The following is a 16,731-nucleotide window of genomic DNA, read 5'->3' as shown; positions in this document are numbered from 1 at the left end:
GAGTTGTTGAAGAGAAAGTCCTATTGTCAGATTTGCAATTGCAAATTTTCATCTCTTGGTAACTTTCAACTTTCAGTGACTGTAGGCAAAGTTGTCATAGATCTTTGCATTACTAAGGAAACAAGAGTGGGCAGGGATGTGTGTGACACCTTTCTCTTCACCAGGGGAGGTTTCTGGCATGAACCATTGAGTTTTGTGATTGTCAATGTAATTGTTCTACCCCCACAGACTCAACTGTGTCTCTCCCCGCCCCCGTGTGTGTGTTACAGTTTTCCAAGAGTGTGGAGGGTCTTTTATCTTCATATTCTTGGCAACTAGCTTGGTAGTTTGACACATAGTAGGCGCTTAGTAAAATTGAATGCTTCCAGGCTAGGACACAGCTATTAGCCACCTGGGTGCAAAGAAAAGAGAGGAAATACTCATTAGAGACTGCTGGCATCGCATTTAGAAAGCAATTTACAACCATTCCTTCTCTGCAAAGGGGTTATTTGAAAAAGTAGGACCTTAGGTGAAGTTGACGTTTAAAAAAAGGAGTTTATCAAAGGACACAGAATAGGCATCAAAGTAAGCATGCCAAGTGCATATGCAAGGTATTGCTTAAAAATTAAGAACTAAAGTAGAATTTTCTGAGAGGGGTCCTATCCATATAATGGAACACATATAACACATTCTAGACTCTCAGATTTTATAGCTATGAATGGTGGTGGAGCACATAGAAGGTATAGCATTCTGTCGATGTTATTAAAAGGAATGAGTCTAAATTAGGATTTAGTAGTGGCATCTAAATGAGGAAAATAACACCCGATAACAGATTACTGTCTGAAAATGACAGAGCTAATTAGCATAGCATAATTTAAGAAAAATATTTTTTTAAAAACAGAGCAGGGAGTCTATAGAATTTCAAAAGTGAATTCTTTTTTTTTTTTTTTTAAGATTTTATTTATTTATTTGACAGAGAGAGACACAGCGAGAGAGGGAACACAAGCAGGGGGAGTGGGAGAGGGAGAAGCAGGCTTCCCGCGGAGCAGGGAGCCCGATGCTGGGCTCGATCCCAGGACCCCGGGATCATGACCCGAGCTGAAGGCAGACGCTTAATGAATGAGCCACCCAGGCGCCCCCGAAAGTGAATTCTTATTAATATCTTACATTTGTCTCCTCTTAGGCAAGATGTGAAATTGTGGCCTACGCACCAAATCGGGAGCTGGGAAATCTCTTTGTACTTTCTACCTGGGGCCCTTGGGATCAAGCAGATACTTCTCTGAGCCCCAGGTTATCTGTAAAATGACTATACCAGTGCCTGTCTTGCCAGGCTGTAAAGATGAATAATTCTAACAATAATTTATAAATTATAAAGCCGCATAAACCTAAGGTATTGCTCTTTTGTCTTATTGCTATTCTGAGCTCCATTCTTTTTATAGTCTTTCATTCCTGCCTCAAAATGGATTTTTGGTACAAGTCCATTTTATCACGACCGGTATAGCACTATTCCTGCCTCTGAATTTGGGTTGCTTGAGGCAACCCCTTTCAATGATTAAGATGATTTTTTTTTTCCTTTCTACTTTCCCTCAACAAACACTGCCTATGTGCTGAAAATGAGCTGCATGATGACATTAAGGGCAATGCCCTGGATATTATGGGAGCTTGGGGAGCTGGTCCTAGAACAGGAAATGCCCGAGCTGAGTTCTCAAGGATGCCTAGGAGGCAATCAAGGGGCGACAGAGAGCTGCCACCAGGCGGAGCAAAGGCCCAAGAGGCAGGGGATAGCGCAGCATGGGATTGCCACACTGGAAAGAGTGAAGGGGGAGCTGGGGAACACTGAGCCAAAGGCCCTGCGGGGCGTCGTGCTGAGAAACTGGGCTTCCCCTGAGCAGGAGAATTATTCACTGGAGTGGGTTACAGCAACAGAGCAAAGCGATCAGGTCAGAACCTTGCGTAAGTCCTGGCCTCTTTTTCCAGGGGAAAGAGAAGCAACATCATCCATGTCACCTACCAGAAAGAGTTAACCATTTAGAAATTAAGACATGCAGCTTACTAATATGCCTTTTACAGAGTTTCAAATTGATCAACAGTTTGAGAGTAGCTGTATTGAAGGGGCTAAATGTTAAATGGTTTTTTCCAATTTAAATTGTTATAATAAATTTCTTCCCGCGTACGTACACACATACACACACACAGAAGGAACATGACGTGAAGGAGTAGCAACAGGTGGGTGGTAGCAGGAGGGGACAGCAAGGGTAGAATACCCAGCTTTTGGCTATGAAGGAGAAGGAAGACTCCAGCTGGAGGAGAGGGAGTGGGTCAGGTAGAGAGTTAGTACCCAAACTGGAGAGGAAGAACCAAGTTCTTAGGCTGTGGGTAAGAAGCAGGGAGAGAGATGGAGCTTGCCTGCTGTGTGGAAAGAGCAGATGGGGCCCAGACCTGGAGAAGACGAATGTGCTCCTCCTCAAACCGAGCGTATCCACCAACACCTGGGCATCTAGAGAACACGGATTCTGACTCAATAAGTCAGGTGGGGCCTGAGATTCTGTTTTTCTAACAAGATCCCCAGATGATTCAATAAGTTTGAGATGGACAGTTCCAGAGCCTGGTCCTAGGATGAGCAGCCTCTGCATCACCCAGGAGCTTGCTAGAACACAGACCTACTGAATTAGAGTCTGCAGCTTAGCAAGACCTCCAAGAGATTCCTAGGCACATTCAAATTGGAGAAGTTCTGCTCCAGGAAATATGACAGGCAAGGGTGTCTCCTGAATGAGAAGGAGAATGGGAAATTAGTTGATGGGAGGATTCAAAGAGCAAGCCAACAAAGGATGTGTAAAAGATTTGGCAGGGGACTGCTTCCAAAAGCCTGGGAGAGGTCACAAACGATCTCCAGTGTTGCCCAAGTACTCTGGATATGGATATACTGAGTGAAGTTTCTCCAGCTTAGTACATCTGGGCAAAAGTCTTTCTATTACTAAGTAATATGCAATGCTTTTATTCAAGTGTCTTCATGTTAAAAAAAAAAAAGCCTATTGCTTTTTCTCCTTTGTTTTAGCTGATTGATTAATTCGTAAAACATGTTCTCAATTTCTGTGATGGAGTCTGTATTATTCAGGGTTTTCTAGAGAAACAAAACAATAGAGAGAGAGAGAGTGAGTGTGTGTGTGTGTGTGTGTGTGTGTGTGTGTGTGTGTGGAGAGAGAGAGACTTATTTCATTCTAATGAATTGGCTCACACAGTTGTGCAGCCTGACAAGCCCAAAGTCTGCAAAGGAGGCCGGCAGTTGGGGGGCCCAGGGCAGAGCGGATGTTGCAGTTCAAGTTTGAAGGTCACCTGTGCAGAATCTTCTCTTGCTCAGGGGAGGTCAGGCTTTTGTTCTATTTAGGCCTTCAACTGATGGGAGAGGTGCACTGATATTGTAGGGGGCAATTCTGCTTTACTTAAAGTCCGCCAATTTAAATATTAGTCTCATCCAAAAATACTCTCCTAGAAATATCGAGAATAATGTTTGGACACCATGGCCCAGGCAAATTGACACATAAAATTAGCCATCACAGGTCCAGATCTTTCTGAAGTCACCTAATTCATTATCTACCACTCGGAGGGGTTGTTGTTAAGTAGCCAAGAATGATTGCCATCCTTTTACTGAAAGATCCAGAAAAGAAAGTTCTACAATGTTCTCTATTTTGTTAGGACAGTCCAATCTAATGGGGCAGATTCTAAGCCCTGCTTCTAATGTGCCACTCGCCAAACTTACTCACATTTAATCCAAATAAAGCCATAGCAGCAAGTTCAGACTGTTGATTCTATCAAAACCTTGTCAATCCAGTATAAATGTCACCTCCCTCCCGGGCCAGCTCTGCCCTCCCGGGTTCTTGTGTGTTCCTCTTCTCTGAACTCGAGAGGTTAAGTGGGCCAGGCCAGCCATTGGGTAATTACTAATGCTTTACACTGTTGGTTCTTTCAAGTGTATTCAAGTGTTGAACATCAAGTGTGAACATTCCTTTTAAATCTGTTATACCAGCATTTACCCATCCAAATGAATGTTCTCTTCTTCAAAGTAATAATTTATTCTAATGACACTGCCATTGCTTAAAGCATTTTTGAAATTCTTTAGAAACTCCTTTCAGAACTAGATGCATGTTCTTTTGAATTTCTTAAATAGGGGCATAACTTGGCTCTTTGAAGATAGATTGGGGATTTGAAACAGTAAAAAGACATTCACATTCGAGCTGATAATTAAGGTAGGCAATCAAGTTGGGCAATGTTATCCTTCAGCCAAAAATCAAACTCTAACCATGAGGTAATGAGAAAAAAACCTCCCTCACTCTGTAGATAATGTCTGGATTTGCGTTCTTGTTGGAATAAATTAATAGCCTCCAAGGTGACTCTTGTACTGAGAGCTTCAATAAATCAATCACTTGGATAAATCAGTCCTCACATATTTGTTTTAAAACTAAGTTTTATAGTTTTACGTCATTAATTTTACCTCCAAAACTGGATCGCTAAGTGTTTTAGATGTTCTCTTTTTTGAACGTCTCTCGTAGCACTCATTTTATTTTTCTTCTCAGCTTGCACATCTGTCTTCTAAGACTGGACACTCCTTGAAAGCAAGGGCCGTGCTTTAGACACTTTACATACCAGCACCCACCTGAGTGCACTGCACAGAGTAGGCACGCAATCATACGCGTTGAATGAATGACTTGAATGAATGGATGACTTGAATGAATGGATGAATTGAATGAACGGATGAATTGCTTAGATCATTGTTGTCCTATAATTTATTGATCTTGAACTGTTAAAATATCTGAATTAGGCTGCATTTATACCCAGATTGAAGCCCACTTAACCCAGAAAGATCTGTCCCAATATGCTTTTCACCAATTTTAAAGATCACCCAATAGCACTTCTGTGTGACGCATGCTAATAAATATATTGGCACAGGGTATATTCCCTTAGAAGCACTTCATAAAACTTTGCTGAGTGAATACTGAATGAGTGAATGTATTCAATGAAAATTGCTTTTAGTTCAATGAAAAAAAAAAGGTTTTAATTATAAAAGAAAACTTCCAGATCTTTAGTCCATTCTTGGAGTGATTACTGATGGTTTTTCTCAGTTCAGCTACTTTTAAAAAATTCTTCTTTGTCAACTTTTGTGAACAGAGTCCCTATTTCTTTTGGGAAGTATTTAATATTTGATATCCATCTAAGGTTTGTTTGCACTGGTATAAAACTTATTTTATTGTGAACACTCTTCATTTTGCACTGAGTTGAATAATAAATGTGTAGCCTCTTCTGTTATTTTTAAGGAACTTTTTTCCTTTTGTGAAAGATCAGTATCAGATTCTTTTTCTTTTCTCCAAATGCTTTGGAGACGCGTTCTTCAAAAAGCCCTTCTTGAGAAAGTAGCTGAGAAAACCACAATTCTAATTGTCATTTAGTAAGTTATAAGGCAAATATACCACCTGCAAAGCACAATGACAAGATCACACATACACGCTTGGTCACAAATTTAATTGATTCCATGTTGAATGCTAAGAAAAGTTTTAATTGCACAAATAGAGTACCCAACATATCAATATAAATGAAGGGACAATCAGTAGTGCTATCAAAATGTATAATACAGGAAGTTGTTTAAAAAGGATAGAAAAATTATACTCAGGACCCATAAATCTTCCTCATTATAAGCATATGTAGTGACTCATTCATGCAGGTTTTTATATGTAAATAGAATTTTTTTTCTTTTTGAAGAATTCCATTGTAGCTATGAGATGAAAAATGTATTGATGTAACAGTGTATTATGGTCATGTTATAGCTTTTCTATTTTGCTTTCAGTGTTAGGATGGCTTAAAGCTTATTTAAAGTACCCAACTGACTTAATGTGTTTCCAAATAGAGGATCCTGCCCTGTACATTATCTTTCCCCTGTCACTGTTTGGTACCACATCACCTGGCCACTTTCCACGCAGGCCACTTTGATGAGAGAGATCAGCAAGGCAGCTCAAATTTCAGGCAGTGGGTGGCAAGGTCACTGTCCTCTCAACCTGGCCAATCCTCCGGCACCCCTTACTAGAATGTTCCTCCTAAGGATGAGAAACCTACCTGTCTTCCAGTGAAAAATGTCCTAGGCTTTTTGTAAGCCATGTTTGCAAGAAAACAGCACTGCTAATCACCTGCTTGCTGGGTTTGGGTTCAGACAAGGAGGTCCCAAGCAGAGGGCCACTGACTTATGCAGTATGGAGAGTGAATGCTCAAAGGCTGCCAGGGGAGCTCCCAGGACGCCAGGATACTAAGCAAAGTGTTCAGCCTGGCAGGACTCTGCTGCTCCCTCGGCCTCTCTGGAGAAGTGTTACAAGGAGAGGCCATCCGGCCAAAGCCCTCCCTGTCTGAAGTCAGCTGCAATGGGCCTGCCAGGGCGTGGCCCAGGAAATGGAAGATAGGAGCCCTCTGTGGGAGCAGAGGGGTTGACAAGCAGGTGGAAGTGCCCGCCTCCCTCTGCCTCTCGCCTCCCCTCAGCCTTCTGTCCTCCAACAGGCCTGCCTGGCAGGTAGCAGTGACCACAACATGTTCAATCCAATCAGAGAAATTGGTCGGGTGTCTCTTCAGATTCCAGAACGCTGGGAAACGGCAATTCTGCCAAAAGAACCTCAGTCAGAGATGATCTGGGTGACAGATTGCAGTTGAAAACTTCATCTAATGAACCTGAGGAAAGTAACAAGGCACATTATTATCATCACTGGAAAAACAAGAACAAAACAAACAACAGTGGCTTAAAACTCCTACAACATACAACGTAACCATTTCGATAATTAGTGGAAACTCCTGACTTCCTCAGAAAAAAGAAAGCTGAAGAGTTTTTTCTGGCTGTTTGTCTACCAGCAGGACATGGACCATGTGCTTTTCCACGAGACGGAGTAGATGCGCAGTTTTCCCACTTGTGACAAAAGGCCCAGAGCTGGGGCCCAGGGGCCTAGGACAGAAGTCCGTTTCGGCGAGGTGGACAGAGCTGGGCCGATTCACCAGGGCAGAGCCAATGGACGCCAGGGCAGAGGATGCGTCCTGGCTGGGCCACCTGTGGTGCATAATGAAGGCTCAGGAGGCCTGGAAGAATCCCTCCCCACTGCTCTGGAGTGCAAGTGGCCCCAGGCCTGGCTCCTAGCAAACTTGCAAGGAAGCGCTGCCCAACTTCCCATGCCCCTCGGTGTCCCCTGGATGGCAGTGGACATCCCAGGGAGCCACACACAGAGGGAAAGGGGGACGGATGTGCGACAGAAACCCCCACCCCTACAGGCTGCCAAGGCCAGTGGGTGGGGTTGGAGGGGAGTCACAGGAGGGACCAGGCACCCGGGGCTGCAGCAGGGGCCCACGTGCCTGCAGTGGGGCAAAGCACAAAGCATCTTTGTAAGGAACACCCAGACAGAGAAGGCCAAAGAGACAGGGAGGGAGAGGCGGAGGGAGGGAGCTGGAAAGGAGGACACAGAGAGGGAAAGACAGAAAGGGTGGTGGCAGAGGAGCAAGGGAGGAGGAAGAGGGAGAGAGACAGAGAAAGAGGGGGCAGGGAGAAGAGGGGAAAGAGGAAGGAAGAGCAGGAGGGTGAGGGAGAGCACACGCATGCGCAGGAGTGGGGACTCCTTCCAGGATAAGAAATACTTAGGAGTAAGCACTTTTGCTATAAACATTGGAAGAAAGCAACTTTCATTAAATAGAATTAATCAAGACTCTGTTTTTTACATCTGAACATTTTTTAAACTGCAGGTTCATAGAGATTGGTGTGATTCTGTTTGTCTTTGTTTGTGTCTTTTCTTCTTGCAATTGGCAGCAAGAGTCCTGGTTCAAGGAAGTTTCTTTCCAGCCCAGACTAGCATGGGACAGGAGAATGGCTCAGCAGAAGGCAAATCCAGACAAGACCTGATGGATGTCATCTGCCTTAGCCGCAAGCAGACTGAAAAGTCTCACCAACTCCTGGGGAGGAGGCACTGGATATTCAAATCTAGATTAAAATCTGTTAGGTAAAGCGTTCTCCAGATTTGTTCTTTTGTGGTCTTATAAACTCTGGAGAACCCTTTCACATATTTTTAAAGATAGATATCTTGACCATGTACAGTCCTCCCCCAGCTGACACTGTTAACATTCTGTTGCCTTGGATGTGCCCATCAGGAAAGCATCATTCTTTCCTAATATTTCAATTATTATTAATATTTAAATGAGTAGTAATATGTATTTAAATGAATAATATATTTTAAAATTATATTCTGGGTTTGCTGCACATTATAACTGCTGTGTCAGAAAACTTTAAGGAGACTAAAAAGAAAAGTCACTGTGTTTCTTCTTAGTAGTAAACATTTCTTGCTTCTTTCTGAATTATGTGATATTATATTTCCCCTTTATCAAGAGGCCTTTCTTTTTCAGTTAACTGACTTTCCACTCCCGTGATATTATTCTACCCTTTTATTTAACTACCTTCCTCAGGTACTTTGGGAATTTTTAACATACCTCTGGAAGTTACACTGAATTTTCGGTCAGAGAAACTGCTCCTTCGGATTAAAGGTTCACTCATTTTTTCCAGAAATAATTTAATTGTCTCCTTCTTTTCTGGACTTGTACTTGACAAATTCAGAACTTTTCCTTTCACCTTTACAGTGGAATTGCTGAGCCCAAACCAATAGAAGAAATCAAATAATGCATCAGCTTTGAATTCATACACAAAGCTCAAATTTTCTCTGTTAACCACCTCATTTCCTGGAGGGAAAAAATTTTTTACTGCCTCTTGAAAGTCAAACTGAAAGAGAGAGAAGCATTTAATTAATGTCATGGATATAACTATAATGTTATATTACAGAATTATATATTACTATGGAATTATAGCATTGAATTAACAATAGTCCGAATATCCAAGATGCCACACCCCTTATTTCTTTTTCCTTCTGACAGATATTTTTAAACAGTTGGCTTTTGTTTTTTAAAATAGACCTTTGCATTTGCATCCTAGCCATCCAAAGCCCTTGAACTGTGTGGTCAAATTGACATTTATTGTTTCTAGATCAGTTGCTAGAAACCAAGTTCATTTTATTGGTAGTGATAATGAAACAATAGAAAATCTATGTGTCTGGTTATAATTAAGCTCTAGGGACTCGGCCTTGCATGAAATGCACAGACCCCTTTCTATGTGGTTAGCAGCCCTGGATTCATATTGACCAAAGCTTACCTGAAGCCGGTAGCTTTCTCCAATCACTGAGGAGATGACCATGTCCATCCCTTGCTCTATCTGTCTTCTTATTTTGGGGTGCCTTGTGTTCACAAGAAATGCGTATGTTCTTTCTAGAAATTAGGAAGCAGAATTCAAATAGAAGTGTGCATGTGTGACATAAACATATCTCTTAGCATTTGATAAAGCAGTGATTCCGACCTTATTGGGAGATTTTATTCATCTGTAACGTCCCTCAAGGCTCCCTCAGACCCTCACTGCAAAGCCTAACCAGATTTCTAGAAATGTTCCTGAGAATTTTGTAGATATGAAGGAAGCTCTGGGATACTGTAATAGCCGGTTAGAAAATCAGCTCCCCTAAGTGCACTTTGTCATCCTAATGATCACATATGAGAACTGAGTCCCAGGGCATGCGTCCAGCATGGGGGGCTAAAGTCAAAACAACCTTGCTGGATAGTTAAACAGTGATTTGCCTCTCACCAACATTTCCTCATTTGCAAAGCAGAACATCAGCCAAGTCCAGGGAAGGAAGCTGCCCCATGCCTTCTTCCCGCATCACCCGTCTCTCCCCATCCTTCCCCAAAGACCTGGCATGCATTCTGCCAAAGGGCTAGTCCAGGGTTCTAAGGATCAAGACAATTTGAGACTGAGTCTCCTCCACGCCGCACCCCAACACTGTCCCCAGCAGGAGAAGTCCTTCCCATTGTTTAAACAATACCACATCTCTGCCCAGGCAGACAGTTGTTTTGTTGATGGTGGTGGTGGTTTGATTTGGGTTTTTTTTTTCTTTTTTTGTTTCTTTTAATTCCTTATGTCCAATTCTGTCTGATTCTATATAATCTAAGCAAAGAGAGGGTTGTTTGCTCATTAGGAAATTTGAAATATTATAAACCAAGAGTTTCTTAACTTTTCCAGGCCCCAGAATCAAGCTCCGTGGCTCTAATTAGTCAAGCATTTTTTTTCTAGACGGACACGAAACATAGATGGTCACTCTCTGTTTAAAGGCCATGGACCAGCCATTATGTGATTTTGAGAACTGAGCATTTTGCATAGGCTTTGAGAGACAAACCTGTGGTCTACCAGTAATGAGTCTTACATCCCTGAGGAATATATATTGAGCTAATTTTTGCACTAACCTTATTCATCTTATTTTCTCTACCCCTGTTTCCTTTCTCCCAAATTACCATTTTGGGGGGGGGGCACTTTAAATATAAATTACCTTATATGCTCTTTGAGGTAAGAGATAAAGCAAGCAAGCTATTTGATACCTTGAATTAACTTTCACATAAACAAAACTAAGATCTTTAGGTTCGTTAGATACTAAGGGCTACCACACTCTACAGTTGTGCTGATTGGGCAGGTTATGCACTGCACAACTCAAGAGGATGCCATTGACATTCATAGACATCGTCTATTTGTATAGTTGTTACGACAAACTTCAGCAAAGGATTAGTAAATTGTGTTGAGTCACTGGTGGCTTTTTTCTAACCTGCACAAAAGTGCCGTTTAGCAGCAAGGTTGGACGTGTTACCTTACTTAAAATTTTCATAATTTAAACTTGACCATCTTAAGCTTCTGTATCATAGAAGCTCTTTAGTTCATGGTTTTCCTCACAATTACACAGCACTGGGTTTCTGTACCTCCTTCCACGATAGCTGTCATACAACTGTGTACCTTTTGTAGGCCACCTGCAAATCCACAAATACCTCCTGTACCATTCCCTGCACTTTCATTAAAATGCTAAAATGGAGAGGTCTCTTATTCTTTCTTAAGATTTCCTCCTGAGAGATCGACGCAGGAGGTGTACTTGATATGTCTGTGAATTACATTCCTGGAGAACTCTCCAGCTTTCCGGTCATCATCAAGCCAAATAACATCAGGGGCTCAGATGCTCTAACAAGCACGGCTTGTTACCTTGTATTCTGCTCCCAGCCCTTCCTGCCGAGAGAGCATTGCGACTGAATTATTAAGTGAGCAGAGAATCTGAATGATTCTGAATGAAATGAACAGAGAATCGGCTCCACGAATCTGAATGAGAATGAATGTTTGAGAAAGCCTATTTGGAATTTGTAGATCATTTCTCATTACCCTGGACTCATTTTAAGAATGCTATCTGGAAGGAGAATTAAGAAATTCTGCTTCTATCCCAGAGCATGATGCCTGTTACTTTCCCCACATAACATGGGGCAGGAAAAAGGGAAAATGGAAATGTTTTCATATCAGAACTGGAATTAATAGAGTTGTTAGCAGTTAATCTGATTTCTTGGAAGAAGCAATAAAGAGATACCCCTAAAATTGAAATTTGAAGGCCATAGCGTGAAACATAAAAGCATCTACAACTGTTATTATTTCTTTACCTTAGTTTCCTTATCTATAAAATGGGTATAAGCACCTCATAGGTAGGATGACTATGTATCCTATTTCCCCTGGGTCAGTGCCCGTTTATACCTCAGTCCCAGCATAGTTATTAATAGTCCCTACTTTCATGCTCAAAACTCTTCCCATTTGGATGAAAGCCCTACAGGGCTGTTGTGTCAATTAATGACACAGGAGTACGCCTCACATATGTAAGCAATTGGTATGTGGTAGACAGTATTACAGATCATCACCATCATTCCAGCCATTTTTTCAAGCCCGGCCAACTCGGAACACAATAGCACTTCCTGCCTAGACAGGAAGTTAAGACAAAACCCTGAAACAGAGGGCTCTGCCCTCAGATCACTGAGAGGTTCTGCAGGCTTGTGCTGTGCTTCAGGTGGTCTAATACTCCAAGCTCCTCCTCCCTCCCGGCTCCTCCTCGCTCCCGGCCTTGTCACAGCTGACACCCACCCTGCTTACCCCATGCACAATTTCTACCTCATTGGCGTGCCACAGCCCACAGCCTCAGGAGGCAGGATCCAACCAAAAATATTTATATACCTACCTTTGGAGGTGTCTTTTTTGGTCTGTACATTAACAAAGAACAGCATTGGTTTGCTCAGTATAGTTTCCCTGTAGTCTTTATAATCGCAGTAGTTGGTCAGTTCCACATATCTATGGAAAAAGCAGAGATAATTGTAAATGTAATATACCCTCCTATCTAGGTCAGGAGGGGGATGTCCTGGACAGGTGCCTGCCACATCCACAGATCTCGTGAGGGAAGTCACCTAAAATGTGTCCTATGGAGGGAGTCATATTTTATAACATACATTGAAATCCCCTCCCTAGTCCAATGAGAGATCGGGACATAACCTTAAGATGGCTGTGGTCTTTGGGGTGCCCTGGCACCAATGCTTGGCTCTCAGGGGCAGCCCTCACAAATGATGGCCAGCACCAGCTATTTTTGGGGCCATAAGAGTTAATTTGGAGCAATAGGAGCTCTGTGTCTGTCCAGATTGAGAAGGAATTACACTCAACGAGGGGGATAAGCTGGGTCTTCTCCAGTCATCCTGCCAAACTGGTGGGTCCGAAATTTTCCTTTTCTTCTCCTCCCCTCCTCCCTTCTCTAATCCCAAGATAAGATCCCAGCCCCTCCGTAGATTACACAGTCAACCAATAGTCATATGAACTAATTCATATCTCCCTGCCCCTGAGCTTTGTGCAATGGAAAAAAAAAAAAAAAAAACACACTAATGCTGGACTTTTGCCCATGACCCTATTCAACTTAGCCTCCTTGGTTTTCATTCATTATTCCAGCCTGGGGAGTTCTTTTTCGCATTTTGACTCTGTCATCCAGCATGCCAGCTTTCTCCCCCTAGTCTATGAATTTTCCAAGTAGTCTTTCTACCTGCATTGGTGAGAAAAAGACAGATCGAGGTGCAAATCGGCTTCCCTCAAGAAGATGGCTAATTTCCTATCCACACCCAAGCTCAGAGACCACGTGGACGCAGGCAGGCAGAATGGCATCCAGCAGGCTGGAGGAGGCACCTGCCACAATCCCTCGCCAACACAGACCTGGGTCCCCATTGACAGGCACAGCTGTGTGCATCTGCATGGAGTGAACGGCTGCCCTGGCTGACAGCATGGGCTACTTTTGCTGTGCTGAGGTGTGTTTGCTTCTTACATCTAGTCACGGGCAGAGACAGCGCAAGTGTTTCTCTCTGGCTTGTTGTCTGTCCAGTGCCTGACATGAAAATCACAGCCTTGGAGGGATCTCCGCGGCAGGGAGCTGCGACCACGCAGTGCTTTCGGCCTCCCACCCCATCCCACTTCCCACAACCCACTCAGAGGGGCCGTCACACGAGACCCGGACCCGGGCATGGTTTGTGAGCACGTGGGAGAATATCTACCCCCAAGGCAGAAAAACACAGCTTCAGCTTCTCTGTCTCCCAGCTTGGCTTCTTAGAAATCTGTATCATTATCTTTTTCCTGTGATTGTCAGGCCTGATTTCAAGAGCTTTTAAAACCTGACCCCTGATGGAGCCTCTAAAAGGCTTCCTGCCTTGTATTTCACCAGGCTTTTAATGTACTCTCGGCTTCCCATGCCAGGGGCACTGGGGGTGGTCAGGGGGCTTGTCCTGGGGCGGGGAAGGGAATGCAGGGCGGGTGTGTTCCAGGGGAGGGAAGGGGGTACAGGTGTTGACCCTCAGGAGTGGGGTGAGGAGGGCAGGAGTCGGGGAGAAGGGGTGGGGGACTAGTGGGAATAACAAGGGAATGGACTGAGGAAGATAATGCAGACCAGGGATTTTTGTATGGTTCTTCTGTCGTCCCGCTCACCTGAGCAGCACAGTGCCCAGTGAGAAGGGGGAGAGGTGGGGCACCCGAAGGAGAGTGGCCCTTGTGTTCCATACCAGCAGGGAGAAAGTGTTCCTGTTCCTTTTTGTCCCAGTTGACCAGCAGTCAAAAGGCACTAAAAAAAGGAAGCAAAAGAGAAGGGAGAAAGGGAATTGCCATTTGCGGAGTTCATTTGCTCCCATTCATTCATTCACTCATAATCGGACACCGATTATGCACTGGGCACCAGATAGTCATCGCACATGTTTTATCACACCAGAGGGGCTCAGGACCTGCGAGGTGGGGCTGGGATAGAGGGTGGCAGTACAGGGGTTCCCTATGTCCTCCCAGCCCCTCTGCCATCCAGGACCTGGCACGGGCAGACAAGAGTGGCCTGGCAGAGGCTTCGGAGAGCCAGCGAGATCTGTGGTTACAGGGGGTGTGGGGAGAGGTGCCGAGGACGAACAATGGAAGAAAACCCTTGTAGCCATGGAAGAAAAAAGGGCAAGTCCGATTGGAGTAAACATCAACAAGATAGATGCGTGATGCTGGGGCAGAATCAGGTGCCACCTGTGACCCATCCAAGGCAGATTTTCATATTCTCCTGCCTTGTTTGCCATGGAGTTAATTTATAGTCACTTAAACATTTCATATTTTCCTCAGGGTGACTCCTCTGCTCTCAATATCCATGGTCTGAGTGTCATTCTCTAGGGCATGCACACGGCATTGATGTACAGCGCGTCTGGAAGATCTGCCATCCCAGTTACTATTCTGATGTTGCAAATGACAGCACAGTACCTGCCTCTGCCTTTGAGACCAGTCAACATCCAATCTGAGCGACCATCGATTTTATTCTGACGAATCCACAGCTTGTAGGAAAAGGATGAAAATCTCAATTTAGAAATGACCACTGGTTGGGAAAGTAATCAGTTTTCCCCAAAATACTGTGGAAGGTTTTGTTTGGAATGCTTTGGGGCTCCAAGAGTTGTTGTTTCTCATGTGATCAGAGAAGGGGGGCCGGGCCAGGGGAGACGGGGGGGGCTTCTGGATAGCCACACACTGAGTTTAATGCATAACCTATACATGAGTCCTCCTTTCTGGAGTCCAAATTTAATAAGATGCCCTGAATAATAAAACTATGCTCCACATAATTTAATCTTCCTTTGATGATTTAGAGGCACTTTTAGGATGTTAACGGGGCTGTATACATCACCACAGAGCATGTCAGTTATCACGATGCCACAGATGTGTGAAAATGCTGCTATTTATAAGAGAGCTCTGTAACAGAATTTACAGACAAGAGATTGTAACAAGATCCCTACTTAATGAACTCTCTGTTTAAACCAGGTCACAAATAAGAAATACCTTCTTAATTCATTATTCCCAGCCTACCAGTGATGGAACAGTTGTTAAACACCTTCAAATTCCAGTGAAATTAATAAATGCAAGCATTCCTTTGGAATTCACTCTTACAAAATTTGGATATGTAAGTCACTAAAATACAAAAAGACTGAGGACCTGGTTGTAAAGTCTTACAGGTATTTAAGTATCTGACATTCAATCGCTGGTTTTAAGAGGAGCCTTACCAGACTACTTTAGGGACTAGTTATTTCATCTCTAATCATGCATATTTCTGAATTACTAATGCAAATACTGCTTCTTGTGTGCTGGATGTTTATTATATTTGCCGAAGTTATTCAGGATAAAAAACAAAGGGTTTAAGATAGCTCCTTTAAATTCTCATGTCTTCATTGCTTTTACCCTGGCCCCAAAATGCTTCTAGGCTGAAACTTTCTATGCCTGGCTTCAGTCCAGAGATTGAAAGGCCGACCAATGTGATGCAATGCTTAGTGATTCGAAATAAGAAGATCTAATGCATGCCCTAATTGACTGGCTGTGTGAACTCAGCCGCAGAGCCACAACTCACTGTGACCTTGAGTGAGTTACTTCACCTATCTGAACCCGTGCCCTCATCTGGAGAAGGGATATAACAGGATCTCCTTCTGTGCGAGGATTCAAGGCAGCCCAAGTAATAGACACATATGTACTGGGGCCCATAGTAGCTGCTTAACAAACATGGTTAGTATCTTTAATCCTGGCCAACTCTACTGGCCATAGGGTGAAGTTCTATAGACTCGTGACACACAACCAGGGCTGTGTTCATCTGAGTGACCAGGAAAAAGGACAACAGGAGCATCTGAAAAATACATGAGCAAGAGTTTCTCCTTCCTTGCTCCAATTTCTTTCCTCCGTTTTTCAGTTTGGAAGGCTAACGCAAAGCTTAGTGAAGGCAATGCCTGGAAGATGAGACCAAGAAAAAAACACTGTATTTTTGCTTCTAGCAAATCTGGAGTGGCTGAGAGATCATTTCCCTCTGAGATGCCTACCTTTTTCTGGAGGTTCCTTTAGCTTTCACATCATTTCTGGCATGATCTGCAAAGCTGCCCTAAATTTCCCTTGGCTCTGGTGCTTTAATGCTCAGAGGCCAATAAGAATTCAGACCTATGGCTTCCATCTGAGGGGGTGTGTGTGTGCATGTGTGTGTTCATCTAAAAAAATATGGAGCGGGGAGCCCAGAAAAAGAGGAACACATATGGAACAGTCCTTGTGTAGAAGGCCCAGAAATTGCTTAGGCTTTCATAATCCTTCGCTGTGACACTAAGCAAAAGCACTCTGCCCTTGGGAGCAAGCGGGAGGGGCCTCAGCCTGAGCTGTCAGACAGCTCCTTTTCTCTCACTTCCTCCCCTCCTTCTGCCCCAACTCTAGGGAAATTAAGCAAAATTTTCTGATTTATCACTCTACTGTCTGGTGATTCGAATCAAGGACACACATGTTCATCTACTCATTCATTCATT

The 16,731-nt window shown here is 43.6% G+C and overlaps 2 protein-coding genes across 2 annotated transcripts in view; one reads left to right on the top strand and one right to left on the bottom strand.

The window, feature by feature from the left end:
• HSPH1 (heat shock protein family H (Hsp110) member 1) overlaps window positions 1–16,731 on the top strand; it is a 467,085-nt gene that overhangs the window by 206,322 nt on the left and 244,032 nt on the right. The gene's annotated exons all lie outside the window — the stretch shown is intronic.
• MEDAG (mesenteric estrogen dependent adipogenesis) overlaps window positions 5,475–16,731 on the bottom strand; it is a 14,814-nt gene continuing 3,557 nt past the window's right edge. Inside the window, exons 2-5 of the mRNA XM_006727979.3 lie at window positions 12,108–12,217; window positions 9,185–9,297; window positions 8,473–8,758; window positions 5,475–6,681 (exon numbers count right to left, since the gene is read on the bottom strand). Coding sequence (XP_006728042.1) covers window positions 6,557–6,681; window positions 8,473–8,758; window positions 9,185–9,297; window positions 12,108–12,217 — 634 coding nt within the window. The 3' untranslated portion in view covers window positions 5,475–6,556. The remainder of the gene's footprint in view (window positions 6,682–8,472; window positions 8,759–9,184; window positions 9,298–12,107; window positions 12,218–16,731) is intronic.

Source organism: Leptonychotes weddellii, chromosome 3, assembly GCF_054177405.1.
Source record: "Leptonychotes weddellii isolate Sample4059 chromosome 3, ASM5417740v2, whole genome shotgun sequence".
In the NCBI taxonomy this organism is placed as follows: domain Eukaryota; kingdom Metazoa; phylum Chordata; class Mammalia; order Carnivora; family Phocidae; genus Leptonychotes; species Leptonychotes weddellii.
This window is presented reverse-complemented; position numbering and strand designations above follow the sequence as displayed.